The 25,699-nt window shown below is 34.2% G+C and overlaps 1 protein-coding gene across 3 annotated transcripts in view; it reads right to left on the bottom strand.

Annotated features, from left to right (window-relative positions):
* Nucleotides 1-25,699, bottom strand: part of LOC127623799 (CD2-associated protein-like) — a 77,264-nt gene that overhangs the window by 46,713 nt on the left and 4,852 nt on the right. For all 3 annotated transcript variants that reach the window (XM_052098317.1, XM_052098318.1, XM_052098319.1), the window contains exons 2-8: nucleotides 17,189-17,349; nucleotides 12,328-12,526; nucleotides 8,732-8,832; nucleotides 7,661-7,772; nucleotides 5,136-5,305; nucleotides 3,306-3,399; nucleotides 674-768 (exon numbers count right to left, since the gene is read on the bottom strand). In XM_052098317.1, coding sequence (XP_051954277.1) covers nucleotides 674-768; nucleotides 3,306-3,399; nucleotides 5,136-5,305; nucleotides 7,661-7,772; nucleotides 8,732-8,832; nucleotides 12,328-12,526; nucleotides 17,189-17,349 — 932 coding nt within the window. The remainder of the gene's footprint in view (nucleotides 1-673; nucleotides 769-3,305; nucleotides 3,400-5,135; nucleotides 5,306-7,660; nucleotides 7,773-8,731; nucleotides 8,833-12,327; nucleotides 12,527-17,188; nucleotides 17,350-25,699) is intronic.

Here is a 25,699-nt window from a genome sequence, read left to right as displayed (position 1 = left end):
GAATGCTTTTCCGACCATAAAACTTTTTTTTTTCCATAAAATTTTTTTCTCAAGAAATATGAAGTAAACATATGAGAATCAAGCAATATTTATCTAAATGCAAAAAAAAAACAAAAAAAAAAAAGATCTAATGATATTGTTTATTGAAGCACTTACATGACATTCAGCAGAGCTTGAATGATTGAACAGGTATTAGCTTCTTCTACAATCTAAAACACATATGTCGTGTTTTGATTTTGCATGCTTTGACGTGTATAAGCTCTCTAATGACAATGTCACGTTTTAAAAATTTTATATGATAATAAAGTACATACCTTCATGCTCTCTTGTTTCACATTCCTGGTGTGTTTTTGTCATTTTTTTCTGCTCCAGATGGACGGTAGCTTTGCTTCAAAACCATGGCAATGTCTATGTACTACTCTGTTATGTGTCATTACCTGGCGCATGTCCAAAATGGAAATTAAAAAATCATAAACACCTGCTGACATGACATTTTTTATTGCATGTTTCATACAAATCTTTATCGTTAAGGTCATGTTTGCACGACAAAAAATGCCAGTACGAGGCTACCTTAGTAATCTTAGAGAGCATGGGGACCGACTGGCGGATCAGGGGCCCTTTGCAACTTGCATAGTTTGCGAATAGGGAGGACCGGCACTGCTGTCAAACATACCTTGCTCATTACATGGATGATGTCACCCTCTTTTAAATCCAGCTCATCTTGATTAGTAGCATCATAGGGGAAGGTGGCCTTGCAGTAATCTTTTACTACAGAGAAACATAATTACAAAAGACAATATATCAATGACATACCAATCATTAGTTTGGTTAATCTGTCTAATCTTGCAACAACTCTTGATTTACAAGCAAAGATCCTTAGCAGTTTATTACACAGTTTATTACATTGGCAGTTTATTTGACTGATATAAAAGATAATTACAGTAGCATTCTTGAGTCCTGCTGGTGTTAGCTTTAGCAAATGCATTCATCAATTCATTATACATCATTTGAAAACAAGAGTAAGTCTACTGCTCTAAATACTAACAAACTAACAAGAATTAAGACAATTTACCAGCCATAAATATCTCTTGTCCACCATGAAAACAGTATTTAGCATTTTATTTTTTTTTTTATTAAACATGTTGATCCGTCATGATTTTCTTTTAATCATATATTTGTTTTGGTGACTTAAATCGTTCAGTATTCCATAAATGTGATGCTATATGTGGTTAGGGAGAAAATACAATTTTAGTATCCCAGATAAACTTCTGATTGTAATTTTCCATTCTCATTGTTATAAAAACAAGTGAGCTATGACCAGAGCATTTGCCACTGATCTTTTAGTTGAGTCTTTTAGAATCACTAACATACCTTAAAGGGATAGTTCACCCAAAAATGAAAATGTTCTCATCATTTACATGTCATGCCAGATGTGTATGACTTTATTCTTCTGTAGAACACACTTAAATTATTTTTAAATTAAAGATTAAATATTAATTTGTTTCTCATCCACACCTACTATTTCACCACAGAAGATATGGATTTAACCACTGGAGTCTGATGGATTACTTTATGCTGATTTAATGTAATTTTTGGAGCTTCAAAGTTCTGGTCAACTTTCACTTGCATTGCATGGACCGACAGATCTGAAATATTATTCAAAACATCTAAATTTGTGTTCTGCAGAAGAAAGAAAGTCATACACATCTGGGATGGAGTAAATGTAAATGATGAGAGAATTATAATCTTTTGGTGATGGATCATCCTTAAAGTCAGATAAAAATAAATAAAATTTCCTAATTAAGTACAGTAATCAGGCAAATTGCTAGTATATTTTGTATTTACATGCCAAACCCAATTTTTACACTCTTCTGTCAAAAAACTTCCGTCATCAAAACACACCCTCATGTTGATCCAAACGCATGTGACTTTTTATCCCCATAAAAACTCTAGCAAAATATAGGCCTCGGCCACTATTCAATTTAATTGTATGAAAAAAAGACAATGAAAGTGAATGGTGACTGTAGTTAACATTCTATCAAAACATCGTCATTTGTTTCCTCTGAAGAAAGTAAGTAATATGGGTTTGGAATAGGGTCTCTCTGATAGCAAAATGTTGGCTTTGGTTCAAATACAGCCCTGGTTCCTCTGTATCAATACTTTGGCAACAAAAAATGGCTTTAGATTACTGATGAAATCACAGATTATAGGACTTGATTTAAAGAAATGCATAAAGTCTTGCAGTTGCAAATTCTGGATTTTCCATTTACATTCTTCTGGATTCCATGTTATACGTTTTAATTAAATGTTATCATCAAAATCAGTTTTTAATCAAATGAATACAAAGCTTTAAATCAGATAAAAATTTAACAAATTATCTAAAACAAAAAAATGCAAATTGTGAAGTCGTGCACAACAGAGCTTCGGAGTATGAAAACATAAAAAAAATAAGCTGATAAACTCTAGCACAAGGCTGCTACTGCTGAAACAGTGTGCTGAAATTCAGTACACTTGTTTTTGTGATATTGGTTAGATGTAATAAAAATAATTATTATTATTTTTATAAATATTAATGAAAAACTTTTATTCTTGTTGTTATTAGTAGCACCATTGCTATTATTTTGAATATTGCATTTTTATTTTTTATATAATAGTAATATTTTTTCTGTCTGAATGTCTTCAATTTAACACGTCCAGTTGAACAGCTTTTATTTTGGCTGAACTTTTTTTGACATTTGAGTTCCTCCTGTGTGGTTATTTTTAATAAGGTCCTCATTCTGAATAAAATGCTCAAATTCTTGAGTTGAGATTCCAGAGGAGCACCAGATGAGTTTGTGTGAGTGCTTACAGATGCTAATACACTATACACAAAGCATTTTGTGCATCACGTGCAATCTGTTTATGTTTGTGTGTATGAAGTATGACAGAGCAGAGCAGCACCTCTCAATCATTCTGAAGTGTGTTCTGCTTGTATACTGTAAATTACTTAATTAAATGACATCCTTCTGCTGTTAAATGCTCGCACTTGGCCATATAAACATTTTAACTTGATAAATTGTCAAAATGTAATTGAGAAAAAATAAAATTAATAAATTGATTAACATAGAATTTTGCTAATAGCACCACCCTGTTCACAAATATGCAAGCCAATGTATAATTTGGTTATAGCTAATACCTAATAGGAAAATGGTTTCTGATAAGGATGAAAACTCAATCAGTCATAATCACTGCATCATTAATTACTACAAATCTCAGTTTAGTATACATCACACACTGCTTTATAGCATTCCCTCTCATGCACTCACCTTTTCCTTTGCTCTCTGTCTCTTTTTCTCCTTTAGGGGGTTCAGGAGTGCTCAGAGGGGTGGGTTTTGTGGAGGATGGTAATGATGGAATTGGCTAAAATGAAGCAGAACCACAAATGGGTTTACTGACACAGCAGCCACACAAACACATGTGGTTGCACACTGGATGGGACATACTCTAAGAAACATTAGCCATGACTGGATGAGAGGGAGGCTGGATAAACAATGATCACTGTCACATATGTGCAGAGTAAATGAGGGTGTACTGTTTTTAGTCTTGCTTTTGAACAACTGCATAACACCTGAGTCAAACCGACAAAGATCTTAAAAGCAAGACGGCGAAACCAATGTTTTTAAATGGAAACAAAATTATGACACATACATGTTTTAAGTACACTACTCTGACCCTTACATCATATTGTGCAACATTACGAGTTCAAAGGTTGAATGAAAGATATGTAGTAGATGATTATAATGATCTGAATTAAATTGATGGATTCACATGAAAGGAAGAGAGGGTTTAAAGTTTAAAAGCCATATATACTATAAGACCAAAATTACTTAAAGGGATAGTTTACCCAAAAATGTAAATTCTCTCAAAAACACTCACCCTCATGTCATTCCAGATTTGTATGACTTTCTTTCTACCAGTCAACAATGGTAATTTGTGGTAATCAACAATAGCATATTGTTGATTACCACAAAACAGATTTGATTTACTTTGCTTTTTTTAAGCTAAAATCACAGTTACAGTAAGGCATTCACAGCAGAAGTAAATAGTAAATCAGCCACTGTTTCAAAAGTATAGCCACAACATGTGAACATTATACACATTAGCATGTTTTTAGTGTCATTAAGCAAAGTTGTAATTTTGCATATAACTTTACACAGATAAATGTAAGCATTTTTATTACACTAAAATTATGTTCACACGTTCATGGACTGGCACCTTTCACTTTCATTGTATGATCCTTAATGTAACCTTGATTTTTTTTTTTTTTAAAAAGTCAAAATAATTTTGTTTTAATCAATATTATGCCCCAAATGCTGACGATTGAGCTTAAATTGTATTGAACCTGGAACAGTCCTTAAAGTTTAATCAACTGCATTTAAAACTAATACGAAACAAAGGCACATCCAGCTTCTAGAAATACAGCTAAACATTTCACAGATACAGCTGGCAAACAAAATCTGCTAAATCGTAACACTCAGCTGGGTTTACTCTGTGTAGACATAAAAGAAACAGGCACAGAGAGGGATGTTCTGCTGTCGGTTTGAGCCATCTAGAACAGAAATGATATTAAGAGAACTGGCCCATGTCAGAAAGCATGGCAACAGCCACCCTCAATAATCAAATCCAAAAATAGAGGCATATTGCCCAATAAGGAAGGTCTTATAATGAGACTGTCTGCCTTGAGCTCTACAGCAAGGACTTGAGCAATCAATGGCAAGGTTTGTTGAGCAGTTAGACATGTAATCACCCTTCAACGCTCCATTACTTGTGGCTGCGGGAAATGGGCAGCACTGATTTTCAAAAATTCCAAGAAAATTATCTAATTTTATAAGCTGTCATTATGTGCTAAATTACTTTAAAATAAAGTTCCAGCATCATTAATACTAATACATCTTATCCAACTATGGGTTTCCATTAAAGGGAAACTTCACATATTAATTTTGGCTGTGACTATCAGGATTCTTTTTTGGCAGTAAAGTGTTTGCTGTCATTACTGTAAATTATTGCACTTGGTGCGGCGGTATATCCCTGATTATTTGCTTTTAAGCTTATAGGAAGGCATATAAGACCTGGTCAGTTGCAGAAACCGAACTTACTTTTTCTTTCTTTTCCTCGCTTTCAGAAGGTGCTTTTTGGACTTTGTGAAGTTTTACAGAGCCCTCTCTGAAGATGTCACCAAAGCCGATGCCTTTAACTTTCTTTGGCTGTGCCATGACCCCGTTGCCTGGGTGAGGGGATGTGGGGCTAGAGGTGCCATCTCTGTTATCTGTGAACACACACCTCAAGCTTTATTTTTATTTCATTTTTTGATGATGCAAGTCAAGGTGTCATAATAAAAAACATCAAGATATTTGCAAAGTTAACAGTGTAAAATTGGGTGAAGAACTTGCATTGTTTTTAGTGCTAAACTCGCACAAGTTCTCAATGTGAACATGCAAGTTTATCTCATGAATGTGTAACAGATGTCAAGGTTTTCATTGAAAAATGACTTTTCAGATTGTTTCTCACCATAAATGAGCCTTGAGATGACTTAAATTGTAATACATGAGTTGCATAGACTACCTTTGAGACTTTAAAGGGTTAGTTCACCCAAAAATGAAAATCCTCTCATAGTTTACTTACCTTTAAGCCATTCCAGATGTGCTTGACTTTCCTTCTTCAGCAGAACCGAAGTAAAGATTTTCATAAACAGATTCTAGCTCAATTTGTCTATTCAATGCATGTAAATTCATACACATCTGGAATGACTTAAAAGTAAATCATGAGACAATTTTCATTTTTGGGTGAACTAACCCATTAAGCACCTTTTTTGGACTTTAAAGTGAGTCCCTATATCAACTGCCATTGTATTGAAAAGACAGAAATGAGGGGGATTAATTGTGACATAATTAATTTTTGGGGGGGGGGTGAATTATTCTTTTAGCAGCTGTTGTCAGGCCACTCCAGCTGGTATCACACCCCCACCCCCCATAAAACTTATCAAGGTTCAGATGCCATAACGAAGACTAAAACTGCATAAACACACCACACTAAAGCTGCACGATTAATCGTTAAAAGATTGCGATCTCGATTCAGACACTCACGCGATCTCATTTCTAAATGACAACGATTCTGCAATGTAAATTATCGTTCCAGTGACATGAATTTGTAAGGCGGTCAGATTTCAATTTGAAATTAATTTCAAGAAGAGCTTTTAAATGTTAATTAACTTTATAAGGCATCTACAAAACACAGTGCTCATGCATGAGATGCTGAATAAACTAAAATGCAACGGACATTTTAAGAAGTTTGTCTAGCACAGTGCTTTACAAACTGCAGGGTGCAGCCACGATTAGCTTGGAGTGTGACAGAATCTCTGTTCAGTTCAATATTTTAATAGCCACCAATGCTAAAAAAATGATTCAATTCATTTAAAAAATGAAATACCAAGATCTGACTATATTCACTTCCCATGCACTGTTTGATTACAGCTGGCTGCTCTCAAACGCTCACACGTGTGTGTCTATCCGTACGCTTGTGTCTCGTGATGAATGCAGCGCTCCTGCACGAGACCCTGCACCGTTTTTTTTATCAGAATATTTAGGCAATATTAATGTAAACACAGCTGTTAATTAATTACGAGAGTGTAAACAGACAGGATTAAATCTGCGCTGTCTTGACGAGATATTAAATCAAACACATCTGTTAATGTATAAGCCGACAGGACATATTCTTCAAAATGTGAGATCTGTGCAATCTCTAAATATATATAAGCTGCATGCTGTCTGTTATAGGCATTCAGGCATTCTTACTGCATCAAATCAGTATTAATGTATATCTATCACACAGTAAAGAGTGTCAAGTAATTAAGTAGTTTTGTTTCGCATTAAACACCTTTTTTAATGTTTTATATTATTATTATTTAAATGTTTAATTGCTACTGTTGCTGAAAAATGTTTACTATGTTTTCTATTTAATTACTGGCTGTTGAATAATTCCTTTACAAGCTTGAAGCAATTTGTACAAGAGAAACTCTGAAGGCCTCATTGTTATAATTTAAATTGTTATTATTCATTTAAAAACAACTTTTGTAAAATAACAGTGTTTTATTGCATATTTGCTTGCAAGTGCAATACTAAGTTTACATAGAACTATTAATGAAGCTTTTTTTCAGCTCGTTTTGCATTTTACTTAACATGTGAGAAACAGGTTAAATCATTTTTGGTTTTTATTATGCAGTTTAACAGGATTTTTCTATTTATTTATTTATTTTTTGCAATAATCACAAGGTACTGTTTGGTTTCTGAAGTATTCGCTGTGCACACTTGTGGGCTTAGGACATTTTAAATGTACATATTTGATTTAAAACTTTATTGCATTTTTGCATAGACTGAAGCAGAGAATATTTTGTCAGAACCTCTAGTAAATCACATATTACTTTGTTTAGTACCCTTATGTCCAGGTTTTGTAAAAACATTTTATAAGCAAAAACATTTGCGATTCTCAATTTATCATGAATCATGCAGCTCTACACCACACATAGCCTCAAATGAACCAATAGGCAACAAAGACTTCTGTTGAGTGCTTTCTTGTAAGGACATGCCCTCACTGAGAATGTCTCACACGATTAACTGAGCAGTACCTGGCTCATCTGTAATGTTGGTGGTCTCTGTGTCTTCGATTGCTTTCACAAAGTTGGAGGGAAAGAGTCCAGACTTCCCATTCATGGTTCCACTCCACCAGCCCTCCTCAACCTACAAAACATTCAGTCAGCACAAACAACGATACAGTCCAAGTCTCATTATCTAAATGCAACATGTTCATAAATTTATAGAGGAAAAAGAAGAATGAACGTTTGGAGGAAAACAATATTAAAACGGTACACTTTCCGTCAAAAGCTTGTGCACACTCGTGCATTCTTTATTACTACTACTTTCCACATTTTAGAATAAAAGTACACAAATTACCACAAAATATATTTTAGCTTCCGGTATCCACGTTGGATACTTTTTAAACAGTATTGCAGATTCCATGTAGGGTGGGCACTTGTCAGCTGCTTTTCGTTTACTACAATGTTCTATTGGGTTGGTAAAGAAAATCATGCAAATGCACATATTTTATTTCCCTGCAAGACTCATTTCAAGCATTTATGCATATGCCTTTAAATCAAAACATTCATCATACAGGCTGTGGAAGCTAAAATCCAGTGTCCAAATATTTGATTGGTAGTTAATCAAACAATATGACAGCAAACAAACAAAAACAAAGAATGAGCCCATTATAAAAAGCTGAGATGAATGAAAAGATAGAGATAATTATAGGAAATGCAAACGACACCTAATTTGTAACAAATCAGAAAAAAAAAATATAATCCTGCGATTTGCAATTGTATGCGAATACAGCCAAAAACATTGCAAAATAAAGCCAAGAGAAGACATTTCTGACAAGAAGTTGATATACAGTTATGATGAGAGAAAGAAACAGACTGTGTTCCATTTTCATGTTATCAGTTAAAAGTGTCAGGAGGAGATGGTTGACAGTTGATTAATCGATCTTGACTGCAAACAACATCTGTCACAATGCATGCAAATCTTATCTTGTACAGAACTAAATCTGTTGCATGAGTTTTTCATTGATTTCGAATTCAACATCCACAGTATTGACAGTGAATACAGATTAACCAAACTGCATGATAAATGACAAAGCTGCTCACCTCCTCGATGATGTCAATGATGTCTCCAATCTTCAGTTCCAGCTCGTCTTCATTCTGAGGCACATATTCAAACAAGACTTTGCATTGACGCTTCTTGGGCTCTGTAATGAAAACACAGCACATTACTTCAGGATCTGGCCAGACATGTTCAACCAGTATGTGAGGGAAATGTTTCTCCCACAGCTACCTGTAGAGGGCCCAAGGACTGACACAATCAGGAAGTAGAGTAGACTCTTTAAATATCTGCATAACAAAGCACTCTGTCTGGACACATTTTCTCTGAGATCATTCATGTGCCCTTTACAAAGAAAAATAGTAGATAGCTCCCTTTGCTCTCCTGTTGGTGTACTGTATTCCAACTGAGACACAATAATTGTCACTCCAAAAATTCTACATTAATGATGCACCTTTCACTGCTTCTGGCAATCGCAAAAAGTGTGAGGCATAGAAAATTTCAATTTATCTACTCTTATTTTGATTATATGTTGAAATGACTGTTTTATCATGGTATTGTGTAGAGTAAGTGAAAAGGCATGAATGTTTTTACAGCATGATCCACACAACTATCCAGTATTGTTTTGCACTATGGTATCATCATACTCTTTTGGACAAGGCCCCATGATAAGGCTTCCTGGACAAATATATTGTATACTGTGTATGTACAGTATGGTATTGTATTTATATATTATATAGCATTTATAGCACTGAGCAAAAGTCTTTGTTATATTAGATGTTTCACAAAATACCTTTGTCTTAAAGGAATCGTTCACCCAGAAATTGAAATTATCTCATTATTTACTCACCCTCATGCCATCCCAGATCTGTATGACTTTATATCTTCTGCTGAACACAAAGATTTTTAGAAAATATCTCAGCTAAGTAGGTCCTCAAAATGCAAGTGAATGGTGATCAAAATGCTGAAGCTCCAAAATCATATAAAAGCTATCACGTCACCTCTGAAGATATGGATTAAACCACTGGAGTTTTATGCTGCATTTATGTGCATTTTGGAGATTCATTTGGAGATATTCTTCTTATAATCTTGGTTTTCAGTTCTGCAAAAGCAAGTCATACAGATCTGGGATGGCATGTGGGTGAGTAAATGATGACAGAATTTTCATTTTTGGGTGAAATATCCCTTTAAGATGGTCATTTTATACCTTGTTCTATAGTGTGTCAATGGCAAATACATATTTTATTATATATTTCCAATCATCATTTTGCAAACAGAATAGAACAGAGGTAGAACAAAGCGTTTGAGTATTAAACTATATTTAACTTGACACAGTGACCTAAAACTTTTTTGTTTATGATGCCACGCACCCGAGACACTACAAAAGCATGTCTGACGCAGGGTGTGGCTGGAAGTCATTTCCCATAAATAATTTGGAAGTTACCCATAAATATTTAATCAAGAATACAATCAAAGAAATTTCCTAACTTATTTATAAGTACTACCTCAGTAATTATTTTCTTGTATAGAGATTTAATTATGATGTCGATATATTCTCTACATTTTGTGGTCTGCAGGCGGAACATTTTTTTCATTTATTTTGGAGTTGTCCCTACTCGACTTGTTTTTGGTCTGATTTCTGCAAGATTGTTAGAGATCATATTATTCCCAGCTTTCAACTTTGTTTTGAAAATGTTTCATTCAGGGTTTTTTTTTAGCTATGACATGTCTCTTCATAAGGAATATTATTTGATTAATGTTCTGCTTTTGTTGGCAAAGTTTAGTATTCATAAATGTAAGTATGGTGGTTATTAACCATTAGTTTTTATTTTTAATTCAGAAGTTCAGCAATACCTAAGAACAATTTCCAATTTGAGTAACAAGAAAGCTGTAAAGTGTATTGAAATATGTTCAATATTTTTATAAAATTGTTTATTTATTTATTTTCCTTTTTGATGTTGTTTGTTTTAATATACCTCTTGGCTCTAGATGTAAAAGTTTTGTAAGCATTAATAAAAAAATGTCTGACACAGGTGTAAATTGATGGGTCCTTAAACAAACCCTCATAATAAATCTCCAACTGATTGACAAATTCACTTGTGAAATGGATTGCTGTGAACTGTATGCAAATGATTGACTTATGATCAATAATATGGTATTAAACAATACATTGTATTCTAAAGCCGCTTTTTTATTGTCTTATCAATGATTAACACTTCTGCTACAAGAATGTAATGCATTTTAATCATTTTATTTGATCATTTTCAAATATTTAAATATAACTATGTATAATTATATATTGATATAAATATGTATAATCATTATATATTGAATTATTTTTATATAAGGGGCTTTCTCAGCAAATATTTGTATATACGATTAATTAATCGGGACACCATGTAACTAATTTGATTAAAAATTGTAATCGATTGACAGCCCTAAAATATATATAATTTACAGGCTTAAAATATATATATATATATATATATACACACACACACACACACACACACACACACACACACAGATCAGCCACAACAGTAAAACAACCTGCCTATATAATGTTAATGTTAATCTCAGACAACCCTTCACTCAAAACTCAGACAGAGGAAATGAAAACAGGGATTTTTCATGACAACAGGCAAAGCTACTGCTGCCCACTGCTGGCCAAACCTGTTTTCTGCTAAACTCTCACTGATTCCAGGTAAGCCAAGTCCAAAAACGTTTAGTAGAGAAAGAATTTATTGTAGTAAACTATATAAAACACTTATATATATATATATATATATATATATATATGCCTATATGCCTATATATAGATATATATATATATACCTATATGCCTATATATATATATATATATATATATATATATATATATATATATATATATACCTATATGCCTATCTATATATATATATATATATATATATATATTATCTCAAGAGACATAAAGGGATAGTCCAAAATGTAAATTCTGTCTTCATTTACTCACCCTCATGTTGTTCCAAACCCAAATGACTTAGGGTGGAACATAAAAGGAGATGTTAGGCAAAATGACAACCTCGGTCAACATTCACTTTCATTGCATATTTTTTCCTTGCAATGAAAGTGAATATTGATTGAGGCTGTCAGTCCCCAACACATAAAACATCTCCTATTGTGTCCCATGGAAGGAAGAAAGTCATAAGAGTTTTGAACAACTTGAGGGTGAGTGAACTGTCCCTTTAAAGGTGCACTAAGTAGCTTTTGTCTTTGTGTCCTCTTGAACTTACACCAAGTGGCTTGGATGTAGCATCATTTAAAATCAATAGTTTTCAGTTTCAGAAGCCATTGTAGAAATTTTGTGTTCACAGTCAGCCATGATTATTTTAGTCAATGAGTGAAAGTGTCAAATAACAGGGCAGTTACTGAGATTAAGCAAAACGTATTCGACTGGTCATGTGATTCCAACATGGCAGCCCCCATGTGCGGTCCATCACCATGTAGAATAAATCAGCTTTTATAAGGTTACTGATATGACTGGAGTCTTTATTTTAATGTGAGTGGTCATGTTTTCCACATATATTGCAAAATTTTTTTTACTGAGTGCACCTTTAAGTTAAAAAGGGTTAAAAACTATTCAATTTGAAATGGAACGCACTCTTTTTTGAGGCACGGGGTTGAGAGTGGGGCTGGAAGCCCAGTCCTCCTGCCGGGATTCCATAGGTACTGATCCTCTGCACCAGGCTTGCTACATTCCCTGGCAATCGCCGCTGTATTGGAGACTGTTCTTTTACCTCCTTTGATTCTTTAGCCTCCTTTTTCTCCTCTTTGGACTTTGGCTCTTCTTTTTTCACCTCCTGGGTTACAAAAAATGCAAAACAATAATTTAGGCCTGTCAATTTAATGCGTTAATTCAGTGTGATTAATTCTATAAAAAAAGAATGCATAATAATAATAAAAAATTACGCAATTGATCATGTCCAGAGACCATAATATTTCAACCATCAGAGCAATTCAAGCTTGAAGTACCACCTGTTTTTAGCAGGGGACGGTAAACGAAACTCCAGCTGACCAGTCAATGTGCAGCTGTCCAGACAGAAAACAAACCACATTCAGGACTGCTAGATACTAGCAACAGCACAAGATGAGAATTGAGAATGTATTCTTGTGTTCAAACAGCTGGCTGGAGAGCAATTTCAAATGAAGGTTTCTCGAGATGTCTTTTTCCAAGTTTCAAAAAACATTTAACTTGACAGTAACCTAAAAATGCTGTGTTTATGACATGGCAATCAGTGAGATGATGAAAAGTGTTCGTCTGTAGCATAGACGAAAAAGTCTAAAAAGAAAAAGTCGCCATTTGGGTTTAAGGCAGTGTTATAATCTGGGGTTGCTTCAATTAGTCAGGTCTAAGCTCAGCAACATTATGTGGCAATAAAAAGTAGTCAGCTAACAACCTGAATGTATGAATGACCAGGTTATCCCATCAATGGATTTTATCTTTGTAACATGAGATCATGTGAAACGCATTTTTTTTTTTTTTTTAGCAAGCAAGTTTAGTACAACTTAAATTATTGAAGAGGTAATGATAAGTCATTGCAATAATCAACCGAATAGTTGAATAATCATCCTAATACTTGGATTAGTCGATTATCAAAATAATCGTTAGTTGCAGCCCTACTATGGTTAAGTTTTAATTCTTTGTTTGGTTTTTTACATTTAGTACTTCGGCACAAGTCACCCCCACATTGTACCTATAAGCTCTACAGTGACTACAGGAAGTATTGTTGTTCTATGCCCTGAGAAATGAGTTTTCACATTGTCCTGTTGAAACTTGCTCAGGGCTTCTCTGTTTCAAAGAATGTTATTTCTGCAATGATTATTCTTTGAAAAGCGTATGAATAGAAGATGATCTTAAATATAACACTTAAAACTATAAACAAAAACATTGATTACAGAGCTGGAATAGCCAGTGTATTACAGCATAATAGGTCCATAAAAAGCTTAATATTTGCTGATGGATTCCATCTAATATAAGCTTTTTTTGGTGTCATTACTTCTCAAGTCAAGTCAAGTGGTTTTATTGTCGTTTCAACCATATACAGTTAGTACAGTACACAGCCTTATTTACACTTTTTGGGGGATCAACTAAAAATTACTTCCTTGTGGTTGTCTCTGCATATTAAGTAGGGATAGAGGAAAGTATTTTAAAGGTGCACTCAGTATTGTTTTTCCTCATTAATAAGGTTTTGCCTCTAAAGAAATGAAATGTAGTTTTGAAATTCTACTATAAATAAGCATAATTACGGAGATGATATGTCACCTAAAACATATTTTACAAAACCATGACAGTTTATTAAGTAAAATAGATAGAATAGATCTATTTTACTTAATAAACTGTCATGGTTTTGTAAAATATGTTTTAGGTGACATATCATCTCCATAATTATGTAATTCATTCTTTAGAGGTAAAACCTTATTAATGAGGAAAAACCAATACTGAGTGCACCTTTAAAATACTTTCCTCTATCCCAACTTAATATGCAGAGACAACTACAAGGAGGTCATTTTTGGTTGATCCCCCAAAAGTGTAAATAAGGCAGAATTATTTAACATTGCTCCGTTTGGGCATCCCAGCCAGCCCAACATAGCAACAATAGCTCAACCAATGACTCGAGTATGGAGCTGAAAATCGGTTTGTCCGACATGGTGCCATGGAGTGGACTATCTGTTTGTCTCTGACCATTCTTTGAAGTGCTCTGGACACAGTGATCATTCAGTACCACTTTATATCAAAATACCATGGTATTACCATCTGATACCATCATGTAGAGTACTTTTTTGTTAGGGCTATTCCACTTAAAAACACTTTGAATTTACTCTCTAACATTTTCTTTAAATGGACCCAAGGTCTGCCCCCTGTCCTGACTTGATTCTGATAGCGTTTGGGTTTTATACAGAGGCATGTGGAGCAGTGCTCTTGTTTCCTGGAGGCACTGGTGCAGAATGGAGAATGCCACAGGCTGCATCCGCTCCAAACTTCCTGTCTGAGATGCTGACAAAGAAATGTTTTTCTTGTTACTCCCTGCTCCTCAAGAGCTAATTTGAGGTCAGCCTTTTCAAGCTCCTGATTTTCTAAGATACTATTACTAGTGGGCTGAAACGAGTAGCTGACATAATCGACAATAAAAAAAATTGTCTACAAATCTTTTCGTTGTCGAATAGTCCTTTCATCTAATTTAACGTAACATGGGATCACATTAAACTGTAATTATGGCGCGCGAAAAGACTGAGGAGACAAAGCATTACACAGCTCACAGTCCAGATACACTCTAAACTTTCCAAACAGCTTCAGGTGATGTAGATCCAAAAGTATGAGGGAATTATACAAAAAAACAAATAAGTAAATTCAGAAGCACTCTCGTTGTGGAATAAGTAGAGCCAGAGCTCTTTAAAGGAAAAACACTCCAGCGTTACATCTTAAATGCAGTTATATTTAATGCATTATAGCTTTATTAAAGTTCAAATAATACAGAAGTAGATAATGTAAATACCACTTCTATGAGTTGCGCAAATGTCCCGATCTAAGGGAGAGAGATTGAAACTGCACCCTGCTGATGCGAACTCTAATCGCGGGGACGCTCATCTGTCGAGTGCAAACGCTTGCTGCAGCATGATTAGAACATGATGGCTCGTGACTTATTGAATCATAATATATGTCACTGTGCAATATGCAGCTTGATAATTAAGGAGTTTGTTTTTTAGTGAGTTAAAGATGGACTGAAGTGAACAGAAATGTGATAGAGGGTAGAGTTTGCCCCATTATACACTGCAACAAAATACATTTTTGATTTGATTTTGTTTTGGCTTCTTTTCCAATCTAAAACTCCTTTAAAACAATGCACATTTTCTTTAGCAGCTATAATGCGGAAGAAAAAATTTGTTATCCGAGAATGTTGAATATTAAAAATGCTAATAATTTAAAATGTCTAAAAGAAGATGTAATCAGCTGAGAAGCAGCATAAAAGATATTTAGACTTGCTTTTAGAGAATAGATCTTGTATATAAGTATATTTTGTCTTTACTGCACTCGCAAAGTGAAACAATACACTTGAATACAAAATACACTTATATTTAAGATACATTCTCTAAAAGCAAATATAAATATAATATATGTTGTTTCTCAAGTAAATGTATTTAGATTGTTAGACAATTTTAAATAGAAAAAGAGAGAAAAAAATATGATAACAATAGGATTTTTTTGCAGTGAATTTCTTTAATGAATTAAACTTAATAAAAAGTATTTTTTTCCCATTAATTCAGTGAATGTCTTTCAGAGGTATTTTAAAAAATATATATTTTGTCCTCTTTATTGTTAGTAAACGCGTTTAATCCAGCCTTTTAAGTCAGGCCACAAGCTGAATAATCAGTTAAGAGCAAAAGATTAATCTTTGCAATAATCGATGAATAGTCGAATAATCGTTCTAATAATCGTTAGATTAATTGATTATCAAAATATGAATTAGTTGCAGCCCTATATTACAGAGATATTTTATTTCTCCCTTTTTACTGCATCCACATCCATTAGACAATAACAATGTGCCTTCTTTCAGCGCTGACGTAATGCTCTGTCATAGAGCAAATTTGTTATATATACAGTAAAGTAAAAGGTGGTACTACACCCAGAAAATAAAATATTTAAAATATAGGGAAATTCTTAAACACAACAAACACAATGCATTGGAACATTAAAAACACAAAGAAATAGTGCTGTAGCTATATTCTATTTTGTAGGTCTATTCTGGTTATTCTTTGGCTGTAATTGCCCTTTATATCCAATGCTATCTGTGTTCTAACTGGTGATTCAACGACAGAGAGCAATCAAATGCCACGTTGTGAGAAATTAAATGAATAGCCTACAAGAAACACCCTAAGACAAAACATTTCTAATAACACACATCCTGCAGACAAAACCAGATCTTATTTAGATGCAAACTGTCACACAGTCTAAAACGAGTTCATTACCTGATCACATTCCATTGTTCTCTTCTGTAACTACCTAATTGCCAACTATCAAATCTTTCTGGGATCAGAGTTCAGTCAAGGGAGTGGAAGATTATCTCATTCACTACTAAAGGATCTCCACAAGGAAACGAAAGCAATAATTTCCTGCCTCTGACTAAATGTGGCATCACCACTGGCTTTAATGTGGGTTGTATCACATGGCTGTTACAAAAATTGGAGATGAGATTGTAATGACTTCAGAGATACGATGCTCAAGTTTTAAACAGGAGGTAAAATATTTTGTCTTACACATTGACAAAATGATGGAGACAAGACGGCTACGAGTACCTTGACTCAACTTGTCGGAGCGCATGTGCGAATCGCTACTCTGACATTGCTCATATCTTTTTTTCATCCTCCATTGTTTTCTTACAATATCTCAATATGGGCTATCAAAATTAATTAACTTTAAACAGACAATAAATAAAATCATGGAGTAGCAGCATTTCTGGGATTACCTTTACAAAGTTGTCAGGGAAGAGGCCTCGTCTTCCGTTGAGATCTCCCTCCATCCATCCCTCCTCCTCGATTCTTCTTACGTTTTTGATTATGTCGCCAAGCTTGAGGGTCAACTCATCTTCGTGGAGGGCTGCGTACTCGAACTCCACCACCACCTCAACTACAAAGAGAGAACACAGTTCAATTATCATTCAAATTATAAATGTAATTTTTTTATTGTCTTCACGTTTAAAATAGTTTTATAAAGTGCTTCTTTAATGCGTCAATCTGTCACTTCCTGGCAGTTGCATCCATCAACATCAGTTAGGGGACTCCCACAACAATTCATGCGGCAAATGACCAGGTGGGTTTTGAGACTAAATGTAGTATACTTTCAAAAACAAATTTTGATTATAAAATGTTTAATTAATAATTAAAAAACGTAAATTGAATGGGGGGGCCTGGGTAGCTCAGTGAGTACTGACGCTGACTACAACCCCTGGAGTCGCAAGTTCAAATCCAGCGTGTGCCGAGTGACTCCAGGCAGGTCTCCTAAGCAACCACATTGGCCCGGTTGCTAGGGGGGTAGAGTCACATGGGATAACTCCTCGTGTTCACGATTAGTGGTTCTCACTCTCGATGGGGCACATGGCAAGTTGTGCTTGGATCCCCGAGAAAAGCATAAGCCTCCACATGCAGTGAAACTCCGAAGCGTCATCCACAGCGAGCCACGTGATACATGCGCGGATTGACTGTCTCAGAAGCACAGACAACTGATACTTGTCCTTCACCACCCGGATTGAGGTGGATAAACATGCCACCATGAAGACCTAGTAAGTAGTGGGAATTGGGCATGTCAAATTGGGGAGAAAATTAGAAAACAATTAATAAATAATAATAATAATAACAAATTTAAGGCATTTCTTTTTTTTATCCCAATTTTTTGAGTCAAGAATATCAAGAAGTTTTCTCAGGGTTAATCTATATAATTTGAGTGTTTATAAATGTATTACTGTATAATATTTGATGTAAATTGTAACCTTAATTGCTTAAATGGCAATTCTAAATATATTTTTCAGACATGTATACAGACTGCTAAAAAATAAAATGCATTTTTTTGTGGTGGTTCAGTGAAAATGTTGGCATGGAAAGTAAAATCAGAACAAGAAACAATCCTTACTGTTGAGCCCTATAGTTGATTCTGACCTTTTAAAATTGAATAGGGCACATTCTACACAAGATCTAGTCCTTTTCAGCCACTATTGTTTGACCTCTTTGTTGAGCATAACCTTCCAAACGATTGGGCCAAGAGCCAGTAAAGCACAGCCTATAAACAATGCTTTTCTCAAAAGTACTAGGTATGGTCACCAGGACTAAGCCCAAAAATGTAAGATTATAATTTGAATGACAGAGCACTTTAGATTCCATTTCAAGTGGTTTGTAATGACAGAATCCAAGCATAGTGGTGAACTGTTGGCTTCTCTATTCATCAAGCATATGGACAAACAAAAATGACAAATGTTTGTGCGATGTGTTGTTCTCTGCTACCTAATCATTACTACGGACACACACATACAAACATCCAATTCGCTCAGCCAGGGTATTTGGAAAGTGGAGCGTGATAAACAATGCCTTAGGAGAAGCACTAAATCTGGCTGTGAGAGTTGTGCATGAGTCTGTGAAGAATGCGATCAGGCACATGTGCATACACCATCTCTGTTAACAGAGGTTATTTACACAGTGATGTCAGAGATAGCTTGGGTAGTCCAGAGACTTCTCATGGAAAACATAGGGCATTTGGGAAGAGTTTGAATACAGTGTGCTTGAGGCATAACCCTCTCTAGTGTCTAATAGGCAATATCTTTTTTTACCCAATTGTTACAGTTAAAGAAAAAGAGTTAAAGTACATTACTACAAATCAAATATATGGAAATTAGCAAGTAAAATTAGCAAAAATCCCTGTGTGAGAAATATGATTTATCCACCTATTGTACAACATGAAATTACATTTCAATCAGCCCGTTGAATATTCGTTTTGCTCTTGGTGTGCACATTTATGTTCTACAGCACATGCATGTTCAGGAAACTAAATTAGAAGTTTTATTTATTGTATTTGCTGATTAATTGATGCTAATATCTACTTTTGAAACCTTAAAATGTTTACTTAATACGGTTTATATTGTAATACATTTTATACAACAGTTACTTCGGTTGAATGAACAGGGCTGCATTTCCCAAAAGCATCGCAAGTTTAAGTTGATCGTAGAGTCCATTGGCACCAACTTGGGGAGTAGAGGGAATAAGAAGGACATAAGCAAAAGCGACAGTGGACAGAGCAATGATGTTTTGGACTTGTTTTGGACCAGCCTACTAACTTACAGGGCATTGAAATAAGCAAGTAACACTCATGATAAACAGTGAATCTCTGTTGTCCTCTGCAGCTAGGTTTGCAACTTTTGAAGTTTTAAAATAAGGGGCACTTAAAAGGGGGAATCATGGCCCCTAACCACATCCTCCACATTTTTAGCAATACTAGAGTTAATATGCATTATTAATAAATATTGTATATCCTTTCTTATATGCTAAAATGAGAACTTCCCTGACATATTAAAAAAAATACATCATTTTTATGTAAAAAATATATTGATTTACATTTTTTTTTTTATTTGTCTACATTATCTTATTTATGTATATATTTTGGATGGTTTATAATTTTTTTTATAATTTTTTTTTTTTTTTTATTTGTTTATTTGTTTCTTCACCTGTACTTGTCTTTATGATTGTATTCATACATTGTTTGATCTTATTGAACATTTATATAGAAAAAAGAATGCACAGTTTTACCGCCATTTGTGGACTTTTCAGATGGTCCCTTATCCACAGTAGGCAAAATTTCCAACTTATATCAATGTTAAATTGCCGATCTGGAACAATTTCACAGTGACACCATCTGAACAGCATTGATTCAATAAGGGACACATAATTTTATCTTTAAATATGGGATGATCCCGTATTTTACGGGACGGGTGGCAGCCCTATCTGCAGCTGATCTCAGTAAGTTGTTATATTTGCCAAGATTGTTATCTTTTCTTACACTGTTATCATCTTATTTATTTTTTATATGTTTTGTTCTGTAAGGGGATTTTTCACCAGCTACTAGGGCTGAGCAGTATGTCTTAAATTATATCTCAATATTTTTCAGCCTATTGACGATAATCTATCTCGATAATTATGTATTTGCTCTGAAATTGCACAAATGTAACTATTTTAAAGACATTAAATAAAAATATATTTTAAAACAATTAGTTTTTCATTAAACACAAGGGAGAATGAAATCAAATTATTTTCACTGATATGCACTTTATATTTATATTTCCTACACAAACCTTCAAATGTGTTTACTAATGCATTTTTATGAATTAACAAGATGTGCAAATCTACTTCACTGACTTATTTTTGAAACCACATTTGAACATTACATAAGGTTTATTATTATAATATATTATAATATAATGCTGAATTATCATAATTATTCTGATTATTAGATTTGCATTATAGAGTAATATATTTCTGTCCTGTTTACTTCACCTCCAGCTGGGGCTTTTCTTTTTACACTGAAAAGACAACGTGTATTTGACAGTTTATATTGTCCCACATTACATGAAATACTGTAATTTCTGCCTTTTCTGTGCCGCCTTTGTAGATTTGTATAATAACTTTACTGTATAATAGCTGTTACTAATGTTTGGAATTGTGTGAATGCTTGAACCTGCATTACTTTGATTTCACAATATATGTGACATGAAATGATCTGAAATCGCCGCCATGCGCTGTGCACACAGATCAGCGCATCGTTGGTTTGTTCTGAATCACAGACACAGTGTTTGTCTGTCTTTAAATAAAAAAAAATTGTGGATTAATAATCACACATGACCAACTTGCCATTTTGATGTTATTTTGATTAATTGTGCAGCCCTGAAGGATCGTGAAAATGTGCTACCGATGCGCACTTCATGAAACTTTATGGCCAAATGAAAGCACATTAAAATCAATGCAATATTCACGATATTGGATTTGTTCATATTCAACATATCACCCAGCCCTACCAGCTACTCACTAAGTTTGGAAGATCAGGGCTATCTGTTAAGTAAAATGGTAGTAATCTCAATCACTAATATTATGCTATGGCAAAAATCTAAATACAAACATCTACTTCACCAATGTTAATAATGATTCCACTGTAACAATTTACAGGACTTAGCAAGTTAAGCCATAGTTAATACAATGTAATTGCATTATCTGTCATCTTTGGCGTAGATGTCCTCTCTGACAATCAATGTAATAACGATGGAATGCATTCATCCGTATGCTTATATATGTCCTCAAAAACAAGAGTAAAAGCTGTATACAAACACACTGTAACGCGCCATGTTTGTTTATGTTTGAGGTAGTCACGTGAAACTACCACATAAAGAGTAACCCTTAACTTCACCGTTCAGCTCTCAGATCAGTGGAAGAGCCCGGACAATTTACGATAGGCTCCAGATTGCCCCAGCTGTCAACCGGTGGAGCACATGCTCGGCACGAGAACAATAGCAATTTTGATGGAAATGGGCTATGAGAAATCTCTCTTACATCACTCTTGGGATAAAAGTTGAATCAATGGATAACAGAGTATATACAACCCATAAACTGGCCTTTTCAGCGAATGTCATCATCATTCAACTATATCATCATCTCTCCTTGGATGGATCTCTGCAGTCACTATCTGTTTTAAATGCCCATTTTAGGCTTTGTGTGTCTGTATGAAGACCAGTTGACTCGCAGTTATGGTCTCTTCCTCTTCCAGTTGGTGGAGTTTGCAGACCTGCACCATTGTGGTGGAAAAGGGGGTTTCCAAGGACTTGATTAACCCGTCATTGAGCACACAAAATATGCACTTCTCCTTGAATTCAATTGTTCTGTATGCTGTGCTCTTATAATTAAGAACATTGGTCACTGAGGTCAGGCTTTAAGAAACGGAAAGTTAAGACAGATATTTACAGGAATTGTCTAGCACATGAATCCTGACAGAATGAAAAGGTTGGCTGACTGTGGCGTCTTGGCGAGAGCGTCGGGAGTGGGGAGCGGAACCAGATCCTATTACTTTACTTTCATTATGTCCCTTATTCCCAGTACAGCCTTTGAGAAAGGAAACAGATAAGGTAATTTACTTCTCAGTGTTCCGATTACAAACATCTCTAAATGGATTTCTCAAAATATTATTAACACATATTGTCATTAACACATACTGACAATTTGACAGTTTGTGCTGTCATCCCAGATTTATCCACTCTGTAACTACAGGAAAAGACTGGATGACTGGGTTATACAAAAGGCTGAAGGGAGTAGGAAATAGCTTTACTTGAATCCAAGAAATCAGGCCTGATTAAAGACTACTTTAAACTTTATCCAAACACAATTTCTGAAATTACTTGTCGTACACCCTTATTGAACTTAGCCTACTCATGTTGAAAATCACATAGTAATTCCAGAGGTGGAGCTGACGAAAGTGCTCCTTTACAAAAAAAGCAGTTGTAGCTCATAGTTGGCTCAAGGACCTGTGAAACAAGCATGGTCTATTTGTGCTTTTATTAATGCTATCACTGAATAAACTTTTTTGAGAACTTGTAATTGTAAATTAAATGTAGATCATGATAAAGTGTCAATTCTAAAAAATAAATAAATAAATCACCAACCATATGTCCAACTAGGTTTGTGCTGTTATCCGGTGATAAGGAAGTATCGCAATACCAAAAAAATGTAAACGGTACTATATCCTCTTGTTGCTAATTTCAGTACCATAGTACACTATGCTGTCATTAGCAAAATGATATGAGATGTGACAAATTTGAGATGAAATTAATGACAATTTGAAAATGTTATTAAAAAAACCTCTGGATATGGCCACGTGTGATCATTAAACAGCAGAAGGATGTAATTTAATTCAATAACATACAGTCACATCCGCTGCATGCTACAGAATGAACAAGAGGTGCTGCTCTGCTCTGTCATGAGTCACACAAACAGACACATGGGCGCATGCGTGCGCACAAACTCACAACTCAACACACACACTGCTGGTGCTTAATTCTCAAGCAGTGTGTTTAGAGTATAAATGGCTGTTAACAATTAAATGAACTCCTTGGGTGCAGCTCAGAGATTTCAGATAGAGAGTCGTGACGGGATTATCCCAGAATTAATGGGAAGCTTGAAATAACTAACACGTAAAAAAAGGACGAACTCAAAGGTTTGTCAAAATAAAATTCCTGCTAACATGAAAGCGGAAAATGGATGCGTAAAATTGAAGACCGAAAAAAATAACACCTGTGTAAAAATTTGATATTTGAAAAGTAGCAATAATACTCATAATAACAATTATGAAGTAGGTTGTATTGTTATTATTATTATTATTATTATTATTATTATTATCATCTGTAAGCAATAACACAAACACAAGCAGCCTTGTGCCACAGTTAATCAGAGTTTGTTAATTTTTTCATTAATACTGTGAAACTCAATACAAATAAAAAAATAATAATATATATTTGTATTTGATTAAAACTGTGCATCAGTTTGATTAAACAGCATTTGATCATACCAATTAATTAAAACATTTAACATGGAGTCCAGAAAATTTTAAATGGAAAACGCATAATTTTTATCTGTAAGACTTCATGCAGTTCTTTTAATCAAGTAATTTTCTGTTTAATTCAATAAAAAAAACTGAGGCTTTTTATTTGTTGATTATAGTATCGATACCAAGGAACCAGGGCTGGTATCGTAACGAAGCCAAACATTTTGGTATCAGAGCAACCCTATGTCCATCGCCACCTCCAAAATCCACAGACAAATTTTTCATGGCATATGTTCACTGCTGAAGTGCAAGCCAAACTAGTTGTGTGTGCGGTAGACCAGAGAGAGGTCAGACATTAAATGGGTCAGTGGCTTCATAAAATAACTACACTGAACAAAAACAATAACTACGTAAAAAAAAAAAAAAAAAAAAATCAATAATAGCTGGAGCTTGGAAGAAATAGAGCAGAGAGTGCCCCTAATATGGGACACTTCTTTTCAATACAACCTCACAGCGCCCTCTGGCACTTTGGACTCAGCTAATCAAGACCCTAGCTGACACATACACATACATAGAGAGCAAACTCTTGCATTTAATCATTTAAAGATGTCAGATTTAAAAATAAATACACACACACACACACACACAAAGACAAAGCAGAACTCAGGTCAACCAGAGAGGAAGTTCCTGCAGCATTTTCAAGAACATAACTTAAGTTTTAGTATATCGGAAAACATGAAACAAGAAGCCAAACTTAAAATTAGTGACAGCTTTCAAGAAAAAGCATTATTTGTGCCCATTTTCAAGCAAGTCTGCTCCTCATCTAAGACATCTTTTAAAATATCCCTATATAATGATCAATTTTCAAGTACATATTTTGTTAAAAAAAAAACAATGCTGCTAATTTAGGGCTGTCTAGAATTATTTTCTTGTAGTGACCATCTTCTAGCCATAGCAATCTTCAGTCAGCGCTGTAATGTCATATTAATTGGTGTGCAGGTACTCTGGAAAAATTTTATAATGATGCGGATCCCATGCATTATGGAGCATTGGCAATACATATAATATCATACATTACAATGTCGCAACACTTTTTCTCACGATATTGTTTATTGATACTTTAGATCACTGTATCATTTTTGTATTGATCTATTTGTGTATCATGTCCTACAGTTCAACATTGAAGAAGCAGGTCATCTAAATAAGAGCAAACTCTAAAGCTTGCAAACACATTTAAAAATTAGAAGATTCCGTGTATGTTTAATTAATTGTTCTAATTAAGCATTTCACCCGTTTATTTTTTAAACTTCATAAATTACAAATATATATATATATATATATATATATATATACATATACACACACACACACACACACACACACACACACACACACACACACACACACACACACATATATATGTGGAACATATATATGTGTGTGTGTGTGTGTATATATATATATAAATTAGGGCTGTCAATCGATTACAATTTTTAATCAAATTTATTACATGGTGTCCCGATTAATTATTTAAAAATATTTGCGATAAAAATATTTGCTGCGAAAGCCCCTCATATAACAATAAGTCAATATATAAAGATTATATATATTTATATCAATATATATTTATACATAGTTATCTTTAAATATATAAAAAAAGTATATATATATATATATATATATATATATATATATATATATATATATATATATATAATACAAAATATTCAGATAATTAAAATGCTTGCATTTCTCAGGGCTCTTCCTTATTATGGTACGATTAATTGCATACATTTTTAAATCGACAGTCCTAATATATATATACACACACACACACACACACACACACACACACACACACACACACACACACACACTGTATTTATTGTATATATACAGTATAATATACAGCATA

Source organism: Xyrauchen texanus, chromosome 30, assembly GCF_025860055.1.
Source record: "Xyrauchen texanus isolate HMW12.3.18 chromosome 30, RBS_HiC_50CHRs, whole genome shotgun sequence".
Classification (NCBI taxonomy): domain Eukaryota; kingdom Metazoa; phylum Chordata; class Actinopteri; order Cypriniformes; family Catostomidae; genus Xyrauchen; species Xyrauchen texanus.
This window is presented reverse-complemented; position numbering and strand designations above follow the sequence as displayed.